We start from the raw sequence: 13563 nt of genomic DNA, 5'->3' as shown, positions 1-13563 counted from the left end.
GAGACAGGGTAATACATAGAAAGAGGCTTACTTTGTCTCACAGTTCTGAAAGCACAGTATGGCGGCAGTTCAGTTCTTGTTGACGGAGGGCCCTGTGGCACAAGGGCGGTTGGGCATAGGTGAAGAGACCACAGTGATGAGGTGACGAGTGTCCTCGGCTCATTCCATCACAACCTCCTGGCCTCTCGGCGGCTCTTTCTCCTCCCTCATAGCTTTGCTGAATGTCTCTTCCCAGGGTTCTTGTGTGGATTGCCAAGCCTTGAATGCCAGCATATGCCCCCCGAATAGTGTGAAAATGGTGAGCACCCCTGGCCCTCAGGAATTCCTTTTTGCCAGCATCCCAATCGTACCCAGGTTTCAGTGGGGAGTAGAGGCAGGGAGGCTGGACCATACCTGGAGGCTCAGCATATCCTAGGCCCACAGAGAGTGGGAGTCTTGGACCAGGGCTGCCTGGCAAAGGCTAGCCCAGCACCCACTCGGCTGACTGGCCTTGTGTGGCATGTCCTAGGACATCTTCCCCAAGGAGTGTGTTTATACCCACGACCCAGCTGGACTCAACGTGCTGAAGAAGGGCTGTGCCCACTACTGCAACCAGACCATCACAGTGAGCCTGGGCAGGCCTGCATCCCCCTGGGGACCCTGGCCACTTCCTCTTTGTCTGGGTTTCCCAAGTTGGGTTGAGGGGGCTTCCCTTCCCAGGCGTTCTTTTTGTTTTTGTTTGATTGATTTTGTGTCCGCGCTAGGAATAGAACCCAAAGTCTTGCATACTAGGCGGGCACTTTGCGGCGGAACTACACCCAGCCCTGCCCCACATCCTAATTAAATTAGGTTAAAGAGGTGCCACTGGAGGGTCCATCCCCCCCGTGCTCTAGAGATGAGACCAGGAAGCCGAAGCATCCTTTGTGGGAGTTGGCATGGCCTGGGTGTTCACGCATGCTCTGTCTCTTGCAGAAACGTGGTTGCTGCAAAGGATTTTTTGGACCTGACTGCACACAGTGTCCTGGGGGTTTCTCCAACCCCTGCTATGGCAAAGGCAATGTGAGTCCCCACCCTGCTGGGTGTAATGAAGGTTGATACCTTCCCCAGCTGGGGGTGTCGGAACCAGGCTTGCCTCTCTCTTGTCTCAGCCTTCCCACTCTAAGTAATTGACGTTGGGCCAAACTGTTTCATTAGAAATTATTACTTTTGGTGAAAAAAAACAACAGAAAGAAAGAAAGAAAGAAAGAAAGAAAGAAAGAAAGAAAGAAAGAAAGAAAGAAAGAAAAAGAAAGGAAGAAGAAAGAAAGAAAGAAAGAAAGAAAGAAAGAAAGAAAGAAAGAAAGAAAGAAAGAAAGAAAGAATTACTTTCAGGTGTAGAGAGACAGCTCAGTGGTTAGGAACACAAGCTACTCTTGCAGAGGACCTGAGTTTGGTTACCAACACCCATGTTAGGTAGCTCACAACCACCTCTAACTCCAGCTCCAGGGAATCCAGCACTTCTGGCCTCTGTGGGTCTCTGCACTCAAGTACATGCATGCACACACACACACACACACACACACACACACACACACACACACACACTGAGATAGGGTCTCTCTATATAGTACTGGCAGTCCTGGAACTCTCTCTGTAGACCAGGCTGGCCTGGAACCCATAGAACCTGCCTCTGCCTCCTGAGTGCTGGGATTAGAGATATGTGTCACCATGCTAGTTCCTAAACCTTTTCAAAAAGAAGTAATTATTTTGATAGATTATTACATCTATTTTCCGAAAGATGATCTGCCAGTATTCTTTAGTATTCTGCTTTTGACACTTTGGGATGATAGTGCTACTTTAGTGCCTGCACAGAGAGCACAGGACTTAATGTGTGAGCTCCAGGGCCTCTCAGTAGCTAGCTGGCAGCTTAAGTGGTTTTGGAGGTCACTTCCAGGGTGAACCCACCAGGAGGGAGGTTCAGGGAGGAGGGTATAAACATACATCTCCTGTCCTGACCTCCCAGTCCCAAATAACCGACTCAGAGGATGAATATGAATTATAAATGCTTGGCCAATAGCTCAGACTTATTACTTAACTAGCTCTTATATTTAAGTTAACCCATATTCCTTATTTATGCTTTGCCACATGGCTCATGGCTTGTTACCTCATTTTCTTTCTTATTTTATTTTTTGAAATTTATTTAATTTTACTTTATGTACATTGGTGTTTTACTATGGTGTCAGGTCCCCTGGCATTGGAATTACAGACAGTTGTGAGCTGTGTCATGTGGATGCTGGGAATTAAACTCTGGTCCTCTGGAAGAGCATTCAGTGTTCTTAGCTGCTGAGCCATCTCTCCAGCCCCGATGTTACATCATTTTCTATATGTCCTGCTTGCTCGGTACCTGGCTGGCATCTCTCATGACTCCCCTGACTCTGCCCTTCTTCCTCCCATCATTCTCTCTGTGTCAGGCTGTCTTGCTGAAACTCTTCTTGCCCTGCTATCAGCCAATCAGTTTTTTTTTTTTATTAACAATGAGCATAATCCACAATATTTCTTCCTTTTTGTCTAATTAAAAAAGATTTTATGGGCAGTGGTGGCGTACACCTTTAATCCCAGCACTCGGGAGGCAGAGGCAGATGGATCTCTTTGAGTTCAAGGCCAGCCTGGGCTACAGAGTGAGTTCCAGGAAAGGTGCAAAGCAACACAGAGAAACCCTGTCTCAGAAAACCAAAAAAAAAAAAAAAAAAAAAAAAAATTTAACCTTTACCCAGTAAAATTATATATAACAAAAACAGTTATTAAGTCAAAATTACAGTAACAATATCCAACCCATTTGTATTTGGCAAAATTAAAGAAAACATTTTATCATCTATCCTATTTTTGTGAGTCCAAAATTTTGTATCTAATTTACCTTTTATCATAACTAAGGAAAACTATAACTCTTTAGTCTTCAGCCTACAGGCCTAGTATATCTGACAGACTTTGTTGTGAAGCAGGGAATTTTAAAGGACTGTCCTACCTTGTCTTGGCAAAGTTCAGCAGTCACCATTCTTGTGTCCTGTTGGGTCTAGTTTGGACAGTGACTGTCAGCAATTGAGGCAAGGGCAGTTTCTTTGTCCACATGGCTAGCTTTTGCCATAAAGAAAATAAACTCCATATGAAATTTTTCAATGCCCAACATCTTCTCTGAAATAGATTGGTGCTGCCAGGAGCAGATGTGTCTCACTGTCATGAAAAGCCTTAGGTTATTAAACATATCAGATGCCATATTCTGTGTAGGTCTTTGAAGTGTTTGAAGACCATCTATCTAAATATATCTATTACAACCTTGAAAACATACCTAACATGACTATAAGTTTGACTATTATAGATGACTATTAATCTGCATTTTTTTTTTTTTTTTTTGGTTTTTCGAGACAGGGTTTTTCTGTGTAGCTTTGTGCCTTTCCTGAAACTCACTTGGTAGCCCAGGCTAGCCTCGAACTCACAGAGATCCACCTGGCTCTGCCTCCCAAGTGCTGGGATTAGAGGCGTGCACCACCACCGCCTGGCTAATCTGTATTTTTAATTACGTATTACATTGTTAAATGAGCTGTATAAGCACAATACCCCAAACAAGAGTAGGAACATAACATATAGTATAACAAAATTAACTTTAAATTTGCATCAATAAACCAAAATCCATACCAATGTAAAATATTTAAGACTAGGGGTTGTTTTTTTAGTTTAAAAGTAGATTCAATCATCTATCCTTTTAGCCTATTATTTCTATATCCCCCCCTTTTCTTTTTACAATGAGATCCCTGAATCTAATCTCCTTTGTTCAGTTTTTTTCTGATCATTTCCAATAACAACTTATAACCAACCCCCTAAACAATGACAACTATCCGTAATTTATTTTTGGGAATATAGGTATAGTTCTGTAGACTATTTTCTGTTGATTGGGGGCACTGGTAATCTTTGGGGGACTCTGAGAAAATTTAGGATTATGGTCCTGACTGGAGTATTCTGTGTGGCTGGATCATCTCAGCCAGCAGCCTTGAAGCTCTTCTGGATGTAGAACTCAGAGGAAACTGCAACGGAGGTGCTCTGAAATGTTGAATCATCTGGGCTATCTGTTCCCAATGGAGATTTTTCAGGGGGGTCTTCCTTGATCAAATCTGATTTTTCTTAACCCAGAATGAATCCAGAGCCTCTCATTTCCTGTGGAAATAAAAGCAGAACCTCTTTTCCAAAGTAACATATCTTTTGACTTAAATTTTGAAGTCAAGATATTTTTTAAATATATAGGTTGGTTTAATCTAGGAGCTTTCATAATCAAATGTCTCTCAGCAGTTATCAGTTGTTCATTAGCGATCAAAAAATTTAAAGACAAAACAATAACACACAGTATCCAGACTCTCTGTGTTTTTCCCATCTTTATGTGACTTATTATTATTTAATTACTCTATTCCTTTTTTAAGGACTTTATTTTAAAACTATATTTTTTAATTTAAGACTGTATATATTCCTTTTCTTCTCTCTCTCAAGTCTATGGATATTTTTTAAACACACTGTGACCTGTTTAGAGGCTCTTTTTGTCTGAATCTGTCCTTAGTGCTCACCTGTAACCTCTTCTGTCTGCTTAGATCATGGCGTCTGGCACTGGCTCCTCCTCCTCAGTTCCCTGAGAGCCTAGTCTCATGGCAGAGGAGGCATGGTAATTCCAGCTCTGGGAGCCATGTTTACCACCCCAACTCTGGGAAGTTTCTGGGTCCATGCTGCCACTGAGTAGTGTGCCACTGGCTGCTCAAAAACACCATATAAGCATTTGGTAGTACCTCTTAAAAGAGCCACTAGCAAGTCTGGAAGCCATTTCTTAAAGGAGCCATGCCTCTGCTCATCACCAGCAAATAGAGCCCACTGAAGAAGAGACAGCTACCAAGAAATCATGCTTGACTCCATTCTTGTGTGTCTAGAATTCTTTTATAAGCTCTGTTAGGTTTTATGTGGAAATTTTGGCCCCCACATTGGGGGGCCATATGTAAATGGACATTCCCTGTCCCAACCACCCAGTCCCAAATAACCAGCTCAGAGGCTGAATGTGAATTATAAATGCTCGGCCAATAGCTCAGGCTTATTACTAACTGGCTCTTACATTTAAGTTAACCCATTGTGGTGATAAATAATAAACTTGCCTGAGGATCAGAGGACAGAGCCAGCCACTAGATTAGACAGAGGTCAGGCAGTGGTGGCACACACCTTTAATCCTATCATTTGGAAGGCAGAAATCCATCTGGATCTCTGTGAGTTCAAGGCCACACTGGGCTACATGAGATTGATCCAGTATAGGAGAGAAACAGAGCTGGCAGTGATGGCACATACCTTTAATCCAAGCACTTGAGATCTCATGCCTTTGCTTGGAAACACACACGCTTTTAATCCAAGAAAGTAATATGGCAGGGCAGAGAAAGGTATATAAGGTATGAGGAAACAGGAACTCACTCTCTTTAGGCTGAGGCACTCTAAAGCAAGCAGGATTTAAGCAAGACATATTGGAGACTTTCTGATAGTTGCTGGTTGTTCTGCTTCTCTGATCTTTCAGCTTTCACCCTGATATTTGGCTCTGGGTTTTTTTATTTATTACCATCTAAGATTCAAACAACAACCCATATTTCTTATTTACACTTTGCCACGTGACTCATGGCTTGTTACCTCATTTTTTACACATCCTGCTCCCCTGACTCCACCCTTCCTCCTCCCATCATTCTGTGTCAGGCCATCTCACCGAACCTTGTCTTGCCCTGCTATCGGCCAATCAGTTTTTATTAACCATGAGCGTAATCCACAGCAGGAGGGGATGTAGTGACCATGTCCACGACTGATCTTTATTTATTTATTTATTTTTTGTTTTTTGTTTTTTTGTTTTTTCGAGACAGGGTTTCTCTGTGTAGCTTTGCGCCTTTTCCTGGAACTCACTTGGTAGCCCAGGCTGGCCTCGAACTCACAGAGATCTGCCTGGCTCTGCCTCCCGAGTGCTGGGATTAAAGGCGTGCGCCACCACCGCCCGGCTCTTTTGGTTTTTTTGTTTTGTTTTGTTTTGTTTTTTGTTTTTTCATATGACTGATCTTTATGCTTGCCATCTTCCAGTGCAGCGATGGGGTCCAGGGCAATGGGGCCTGCCTCTGCTTTCCAGACTACAAGGGTATTGCCTGCCATATCTGCTCCAACCCAAACAAGCATGGCGAGCGGTGCCAGGAGGGTGAGTGATGGTGGCCTGGGCCACCTCCCAGAGAGAGAGAAGCTCTTAATGTAGAAACTGTGACGAGGGCCTCCCGAGAAGGAACAGGGCCCTAAGAGGAATGGTGGCCACAGGGAGTAGTGCCAGTTGGAGAACAGTAACGGATGTTTTTCACCAGAAGAAAACTGTTCTTTAATCTAAAGCAAGCGAGATTTAAGCAAGACACATTGGAGACTTTCTGATAGTGGGATTAGAGACAGAGTAGCTAGAATGATGTGACTGAAAATTCAAAGCTGAGCATGGTGGCACACGCCTTTAACCCCAGCACTCAGGAGGCAGAGGCAGGTAGATCTGTGAGTTCAAGGCCAGCCTGGTCTACAGAGCGAGTTCTAGGACAGCCAGAGCTACATAGAGAAACCCTGTCTCAAAAAAACAAAAACAAAACAAATAAATGGCCTGCCTCATAGTTTACTTACCTGCTCTTTGAGTTTGAATGATCTATGATTTAGGGACCCTAATATAGAGTCAAATAACATAAAGTCAAGTCTATTATAGCCACTCCATTCCCAGCCCCTTACTTTGCAACCCAGTCTTGGCTTCCAACAAGCCCTACTTGCTGCCCAATTTCTCTGTTCTCATTTCCCCCCCCCCATAGACTGTGGCTGTGTCCATGGTCTGTGTGACAACCGTCCTGGCAGTGGAGGAGTGTGCCAGAGCGGTACTTGTGCCCCTGGCTTCCGGGGGCGTTTCTGCAATGAGTCCACGGGAAGCTGTGCATCCAGAGGGTTGGCCCAGCTCTGCCACCAACATGCTCGCTGCGTTAGTCAGGAGGGTGAGGCCAGGTGAGGACTCTGGCTTCCTTTGTGTCCTGTCGTAATTACATGTTGGTTTGCTCGTTCTCCAGCCTCTTACCCAGGCTCACGGGGGGTCTCTTTCCCTACTCTAGGTGTGTCTGCCTTGATGGTTTTGAAGGGGATGGCTTCTCCTGCACGCGCAGCAATCCCTGCTCACACCCAGACCGTGGTGGCTGCTCAGAGAATGTTAGTTCCTCTCTCCCCTCCCCTTACCTTTTTACTGACCCAGACACAGGATGGGGCTCCTTGGCCTCCACCCATGGCTCTGTACCCCTGAGTCACTCATCCCTGACCCACACAGGCCGAATGTGTCCCTGGAGACCTGGGCACCCACCGCTGCATTTGCCACAAAGGCTGGAGTGGGGATGGCCGCATCTGTGTGGCCATTGATGAATGTGGGCTGGACACTCGAGGTGGCTGTCATGCGGATGCTCTCTGCAGCTACGTGGGCCCTGGACAGGTAAGGAACAGAAGGATAGCTGGGGACTTGCCTCCACCCAATCTAACTTCAGGAACATCCACTCTAAGCTCAGAGTCTGGACCCACAGATGCAGATGAAGTCATACACCCTGGTACTCATGTGCTCCCTGGGTCCCTATGTGTAACCCAGCACCTGTTATAGGGCAAGCTTTCTCCAAGACTTGGGGAGTGTGATACTAAGCATGTAAGGGGAAACCCTGCCTCTAGAGGTCCCAAATCTGTAGATCCACAGTAATCTGTCTCTGGAATGTCACAGTCTAGTTTCAAATACTTGTTGTGGGATCTTAAAGCATTTTGAGGTTCATGAACCCGAGTTCTGACAAGTGTCTAAGAATATCTAACATGGGCCAAGCACGGTGGCACATGCCTTTAATCCCAGTATTCAGGGGGCAGAGGGAGACAGACCTCTATGAGTTTGAGGCCAGCTTGGTATGCATAATGAATTCCAGAACAGTCAGAGATACAGAATAGACCCTGTTTCAAAACAAAACAAAAAAAAAACATCTAAGGTGGGGCTGGAGAGATAGCTCTGTGGTTAAGAGCACTTGGCGCTCTTGCAGAGGATCTGGGTTAGGTTCTAATATCCACGTGGCAGCTCACAACTGTGTAACTCCAGTTCCAGAGGATCCAATGCCTTCATCTGGCCTCTGAAGGCATTGCATGCATGCAGTGCACAGACATAATGCAGGCAAAACCCCATATATAAAAATTAAGCATAAATAAGTCAGGGCTGGAGAGATGGCTTAACAGTCAAGAGTTCTGGCTGCTCTTACTAAGAACCCAGGTTTGGTTCCCAGCACCCACATGGCAGCTCACAATGGTCTGTAACTCTAGTCTCTGGGAATCCAGAGTTCTTTTCAGGCCTCCACAGGAGTTTTAGAAGTAAGAATCTGTAAGATTGAGGGGTTACATAATTTATGATGGTGATGAGTAATTTATGAATATGATGATTTATGATGGTCAGGAATGGACATGGTATACACACACATGTAGGCAAAACACCCATACACATAAAACAATTTTGTATACATACATATTTTAGAAGAATATCTATGGTACCAACAGGAGGCTAGGCTGACTGGTTCAGAGTCACCCTCTTCCCGGCCCTGTCCTCTCGATTCTGTGACGGCCTCTGGGCCAGCAGTCTGTGGAGTGTTGTCAATAAATCAGACTGAAATCTGAACCCCATCCAGGAGCTGGGGAGCACTCAGGAGGCAGAAGCGGGGCTCTCACATTCAAGACCAGCCTGGGCTGTGTAACAAGAGCCTGTGAAGGGAAAGAGAGAAAGAAAACTCAGCACTGAGGCTTTGAATGCTTAGGTGTAGATGCCCCCCAACAATTGAGATGGGGGTGAGGGTCCCATTCGTGCTGATTTGCAGTGTAGACAAGCACAAAGGCATGTCCATTGGGGGAAGAGACTATAACAGCTGACTGGATGATCGAGAAGGAGGTGGGATTCCAGTGCCCTTCCTGGGGCTGGCCTTGGCCAACCCCTGCCCATTTGCCACAAGACACTGACCTCAAGCCAAAGTCCTTGACAGGGCTCTGAGTACAGGGTGGCGCTGAGTCTCCACGGAAGCTTCCAGTCAGGGCCGTCTCTTGACCAGCCTTACCCTGAGAGCTGGTTTCCCCTTGGGGCTCCGGAGCACAGATCTCCAAGGGCAAGATAGTAAGAGCTCATCTGAGGTATGGGCAGATCTGGGGAGCCGAGGAAGAGATGGGGAAAGTCAAACTCTGTTCCCTTGCCTCCCTCCCCAGAGTCGATGCACATGTAAGCTGGGCTTCGCTGGAGACGGCTACCAGTGCAGCCCCATCGACCCCTGTCGGGTAGGCAATGGTGGCTGCCATGGCCTGGTAAGAGGGCACAAAGGCTTCGAGCCCCCGGGGAGGCTCTCAGGGGAGGGCCTGCTGCAGCTGGGCATGTCTGTCCTTAGCACTTGTATCTTTCTAAATCCCAATTCCCGTCACCACTCTACAACAGGATAAAGCCCCTGTGCTGCTTTATTAAGGCCATAGCACCTCCAAGAGCCTCCCAGCCTGCCCGGTTCCTCTCACTGCGGGGGCCCCCCCCCAACTCCGTTCCTTGTTCCTCTGGTCCTGGCAAGCTCCTTGCTGTGTCTTGACTTCCCTCTGCCCTCCTACCCTACGGCATCTCTACCTTTCCCAGACACTCCTCAGGCCTTGCCCCTCCTGCTTTCAAAGGCTCCGGCTCCTGCAGGCCAGGGTTACCTTTGTTGCTCTATAGGGCTGGCTCCCCAAGCACTTAGTTACGACTGATGGGATGATCCCCATGCCCAGGGCTCTGTGGTCCTGGGGAGCAGGCCTACTGAATGGGCTTTGTGAACACAGACAGGATGGCATAGAAGGACTCAGCCCCCCCCCCCCACACACACACACAGGCGAAGGGGCAGGGGCAGCGGTGATAACAAGAGGAGAAGAAGATGAGAACAGCTGGTGTCCAGCTGTTGTTTGGGTGATGAATGGAGGCCCTAACTGTCTGTTCCTTACCCCTACCAGGCTACTTGCCGGGCAGTTGGAGGAGGCCAGCGGATTTGCACATGCCCCCCTCATTTTGGCGGTGATGGCTTCAGTTGCTATGGAGACATCCTCCAGGTAGGTGGTGCACAGGCTTGTTCTCCCTAAGTCTGTGCTGTCCTCCCACGTACCTGTGGGGAAGGGGGTGATTGGGGACTTCAACTTGTCCTTAGGTCTATGCCCTCAGCCTTCTTTTCCTGCCCCTTAGGAACTGGAGGCAAATGCCTACTTCTCCGCCTTCTCGCAGTGGTTCAAGGTAGGGACGGGGCAGAATGCTAGGGTTGGGCTCGTGTCTACAAGGCCTTCCTGGATACAGGAATGCTACCTAGCGCTCCAAGAGTCACCTTTATCTCCCTGTCCTCACTCGCTGTGTGCAGAATTCAAGTGTCGTTCTCCCTGCTGACAGCAAAGTCACAGCCCTGGTACCTTCTGAATCGGCCGTCCGGAGGTTGAGCCCCGAGGACCAGGCCTTCTGGCTGCAGCCAAAGATGCTGCCCGAACTGGTCAGGTGGGACAGCTGGGAAGGGCCTGGGTCATGGAGGGGATTCTGGGTGGAACCTTGGACCCTTCCCAGACAGGGTTGAGAGGATCTGGTTCTTTGTTTACCATGTATCTACACAAGTGGGGAGAACCCAGGCTCAAGGTTCTTTGTAGGTCACACTAATCTGGTTCAATGCCCCCGAACTGTCCCCCTTAGGGCCCATTTTCTCCAGGGTGCCTTCTCAGAGGAGGAGTTAGCCCGGTTAAGTGGACAACAAGTAGCCACACTGAGCCCCACGACACGCTGGCAGATACATAACATCAGTGGGGTAAGAGCTGAACTCTGGAGCAATCAGCCCAGGGCTGATTCAGAGGCTAACACAGGACACACAGTTGTCTTGTTAGAAGCTGTGTGTGCTAGTGCCTGTAACTGTGCCCTCTCTTGTGGGGACTGGTGGGGGTTTATGCATCCATCTGGTGGAGACCGAGGCTGCAAGCCCGGTGGGATATCTCTCACACCATGTATCAGTGGCCAACTAGAGTGAGCTCTTCTGCTGCCTTCCAGAAAATCTGGGTGCAGAATGTCAGTGTGGATGTAACCGACCTCCTTGCTACCAATGGCGTCCTACACATCATTAGCCAGGTATAGCAGGAGAAGGGAGTGCGGGGAACTTCCTGGGCCAGGAATGATGGACTGACAGCCCCTCCTGCTCTATGCCAGGTCTTGCTGCCTCCGAGAGGTGCTGTGCAGACTGGGCCAGGGTTGCTACAGCAACTAGATAGGGTGCCCGCCTTCCACCTCTTCCGGGAACAGCTAAAGGTAAAGGAGGTTCATTCCAGGGGAGGGAGTTCCCGGAGGATGCCGGGAACTGGCTGGCTCCCTGCACTGGGACTGAGCACTGCCTGCTCATCTTTCTACCTTGCCCCCTGTCTCTATCCCTAGCACCACAAACTAGTGGCCCAAATTGAGGCTGCCAAAGCCTACACCATCTTTGTGCCCACAAACCACTCTCTGGAGACCCAGGGCAACAGCAGTATCTTGGTGAGGCCTTGGGGATGGGCAGGATAAGCCTCCTAAGCCAAGACACAGGGACAAGGTGGGGATGGCATGATACCCAGGGCCCTCGAGAGTCTTGGAAATTCTGAAGTGACTCCTCCTTGGCAGGACGTAGACACAGTCCGACATCATGTGATCCTTGGGGAGGCACTCACTGTGGAGGTCCTACGGAAAGGAGGACACCGGAACTCCCTTCTGGGCCCCGCCCACTGGCTGGTCTTCTACAATCACAGTGGCCAGGTTTGAAGGGCAGGGACTAGGAGACCCTTCCCAGGAACTCTGCTCTTGGGACTTGCCTTTGAAACTTCCCCACCAAGGAGACCCCAGCCTCTGCTCTGGGAAGACTTAGCTCCCATCCTTGGAGCTCCCCCCAGTCCTCGAGTGTGTTCTTATCCTGTGAGGGTGGTGGCAGTGGGTAGGTAGACTCAAACTGCCGGCCTCCTTCCCAGCCCGAGGTGAACCACATGCCCCTGGAGGGGCCCTTTCTGGAGGCTCCTGGCTGCTCCCTCTTTGGCCTGTCGGGGATCTTGACAGTGGGCTCCAGCCGCTGCCTGCACAGCCATGCAGAAGCTCTTCGGGTAAGAAGTTGGGGCCTGGAGGGGTGTTAAGGATCGGCAGCTGTGAGGGCTGGAGAGATGGCTCAGCAGTTAAGAGCACTGACTGGCTGTTCTTCCAGAGGTCCTGAGTTCAATTCCCAGCAACCACATGGTGGCTCAGAACCATCTGTAATGAGATCTGGTGCCCTCTTCTGGCATGCAGAGCAGTCATACATAAAATATTAAAAATACATATGTATATATATTATATACATCATACATATACATTATATATGTATATGTGTGCATGCATATATACATATACATACATACACACACACACACACACACACACACACACACACACACACACACACACCAGCAGCTACAACTGGGCGTGATGACACATGCCTTTAATCCCAGAACTCTAGAGGCTGAGGTAAGCAGATCTCTTCTTGAGCTTGAGGCCAGTCAGGCCTACATAGTGAGGCGCTGTTTCAAAAACAAACAAAAACAAAACCCGGAGCAGCAGCTGCTGCTTGGTCTAGGTGGCCGGAAGGAACACTTGGCCGGCCTTGTCCTGGATCAACTGACACCTTGCCCTTCTTCTCCAGGAGAAATGCATAAACTGTACCCGGAAATTCCGCTGCACTCAAGGCTTCCAGCTGCAGGTACGCTGGGCTCAGCACAGCCCTGTATTTACTTCAGTGTCCCCACTAACCCCCCAGGTCCAGACCCGCTGGGACCTGGCCCGGGATGGGCAGCTGCAACTCGCAGTTAAGGCTGAACCCCGGCCGTGGCCTGCTCAGAGGAACTCATTGTCGCCCTAGGCTGGTCCCTGTGCCATCCCCTCGTCAAGCCCGTCTGTCCTGGCCTCCCCCTCTCCCTTCTGTCCTCCTCACACTTGTCAACCTCACTCTGACACCTGTAACACTGTTGTGTGTCTCCCATGCACAACCCTGTCCCCGCCCAAGCCACCAGATGACCCTTCCTATGTGTCTCCGATTCTAGGATACACCTAGAAAGAGCTGTGTCTACAGATCTGGCTTTTCTTTCTCCCGGGGCTGTTCCTACACATGTGCCAAGAAGATCCAGGTTTGCTCTGAGGTGTTCCCCACCAAGGCTTTGCCGCTTTGCCCGGGGGAGGAGGAGAGCAGAATAGCCCCGGGGAAGCATTGAGACTGAATTTCAAGGGCAGAGGTGTTGAGCCTCCAGCAAAGACAGCAAAGCAAGGGTCTGAGGAATGTCCAAAATCAGAGGGCTGCTGTTGGTCCTGTGTCTAACCCCTGGGGAATGGGCATAGGAGAGATCCAGGGTCGCATCCCAGAGCTGGCACCGTCAGCCAAACCCAGCGGCAGTGATGAGGCCTCCCTGTCTGTCCTGTGCAATCCATGCAGTTTGCAGCTCTCCCTTGTTTGAGCCCACCCCCACCAGGGGAGG

General features: G+C 48.9%; 2 protein-coding genes and 1 long non-coding RNA gene across 3 annotated transcripts; all 3 read left to right on the top strand.

Annotated features, from left to right (window-relative positions):
- Positions 1–240: 240 nt before the first annotated feature.
- Positions 241–10310, top strand: LOC131902235 (stabilin-1-like). Its single transcript, XM_059253268.1, has 10 exons — positions 241–298; positions 509–604; positions 952–1038; positions 6091–6202; positions 6837–7023; positions 7128–7221; positions 7337–7495; positions 9274–9369; positions 10033–10128; positions 10224–10310. The coding sequence occupies exons 1-10, from the start codon at positions 296–298 to the stop codon at positions 10308–10310; spliced, it is 1017 nt and encodes a 338-aa protein (XP_059109251.1). The 5' UTR covers positions 241–295.
- Positions 10311–10431: 121 nt separating this feature from the next.
- On the top strand, positions 10432–11199 carry LOC131902234 (uncharacterized). The gene is made up of 3 exons (XR_009377034.1): positions 10432–10558; positions 10748–10859; positions 11096–11199. It is a non-coding gene; the product is annotated as an uncharacterized LOC131902234 (long non-coding RNA).
- A 190-nt stretch (positions 11200–11389) lies between these two features.
- Positions 11390–13502, top strand: LOC131902233 (stabilin-1-like). Its single transcript, XM_059253267.1, has 6 exons — positions 11390–11413; positions 11474–11572; positions 11696–11827; positions 12037–12165; positions 12738–12794; positions 13135–13502. Exons 1-6 carry the CDS (start codon positions 11390–11392, stop codon positions 13300–13302), a joined length of 609 nt encoding a protein of 202 aa, XP_059109250.1. The 3' UTR covers positions 13303–13502.
- Positions 13503–13563: the final 61 nt, after the last annotated feature.

This window comes from Peromyscus eremicus, unplaced genomic scaffold, assembly GCF_949786415.1.
Source record: "Peromyscus eremicus unplaced genomic scaffold, PerEre_H2_v1 PerEre#2#unplaced_4270, whole genome shotgun sequence".
In the NCBI taxonomy this organism is placed as follows: Eukaryota; Metazoa; Chordata; class Mammalia; order Rodentia; family Cricetidae; genus Peromyscus; species Peromyscus eremicus.
This window is presented reverse-complemented; position numbering and strand designations above follow the sequence as displayed.

What these genes read in the sequence shown, in the direction of transcription:
- LOC131902233 (XM_059253267.1), top strand. Translation starts at nt 11,390, where the DNA reads ATGCCGGGAACTGGCTGGCTCCCT. An exon ending in TCTACAATCACAGTGGCCAG is followed by an intron (nt 11,828 to 12,036) that starts GTTTGAAGGGCA and finishes CCTCCTTCCCAG; the next exon opens with CCCGAGGTGAACCACATGCC. An exon ending in GCCATGCAGAAGCTCTTCGG is followed by an intron (nt 12,166 to 12,737) that starts GTAAGAAGTTGG and finishes CTTCTTCTCCAG; the next exon opens with GAGAAATGCATAAACTGTAC.
- LOC131902235 (XM_059253268.1), top strand. An exon ending in CCTGCTATGGCAAAGGCAAT is followed by an intron (nt 1,039 to 6,090) that starts GTGAGTCCCCAC and finishes GCCATCTTCCAG; the next exon opens with TGCAGCGATGGGGTCCAGGG. An exon ending in GTGGTGGCTGCTCAGAGAAT is followed by an intron (nt 7,222 to 7,336) that starts GTTAGTTCCTCT and finishes TGACCCACACAG; the next exon opens with GCCGAATGTGTCCCTGGAGA.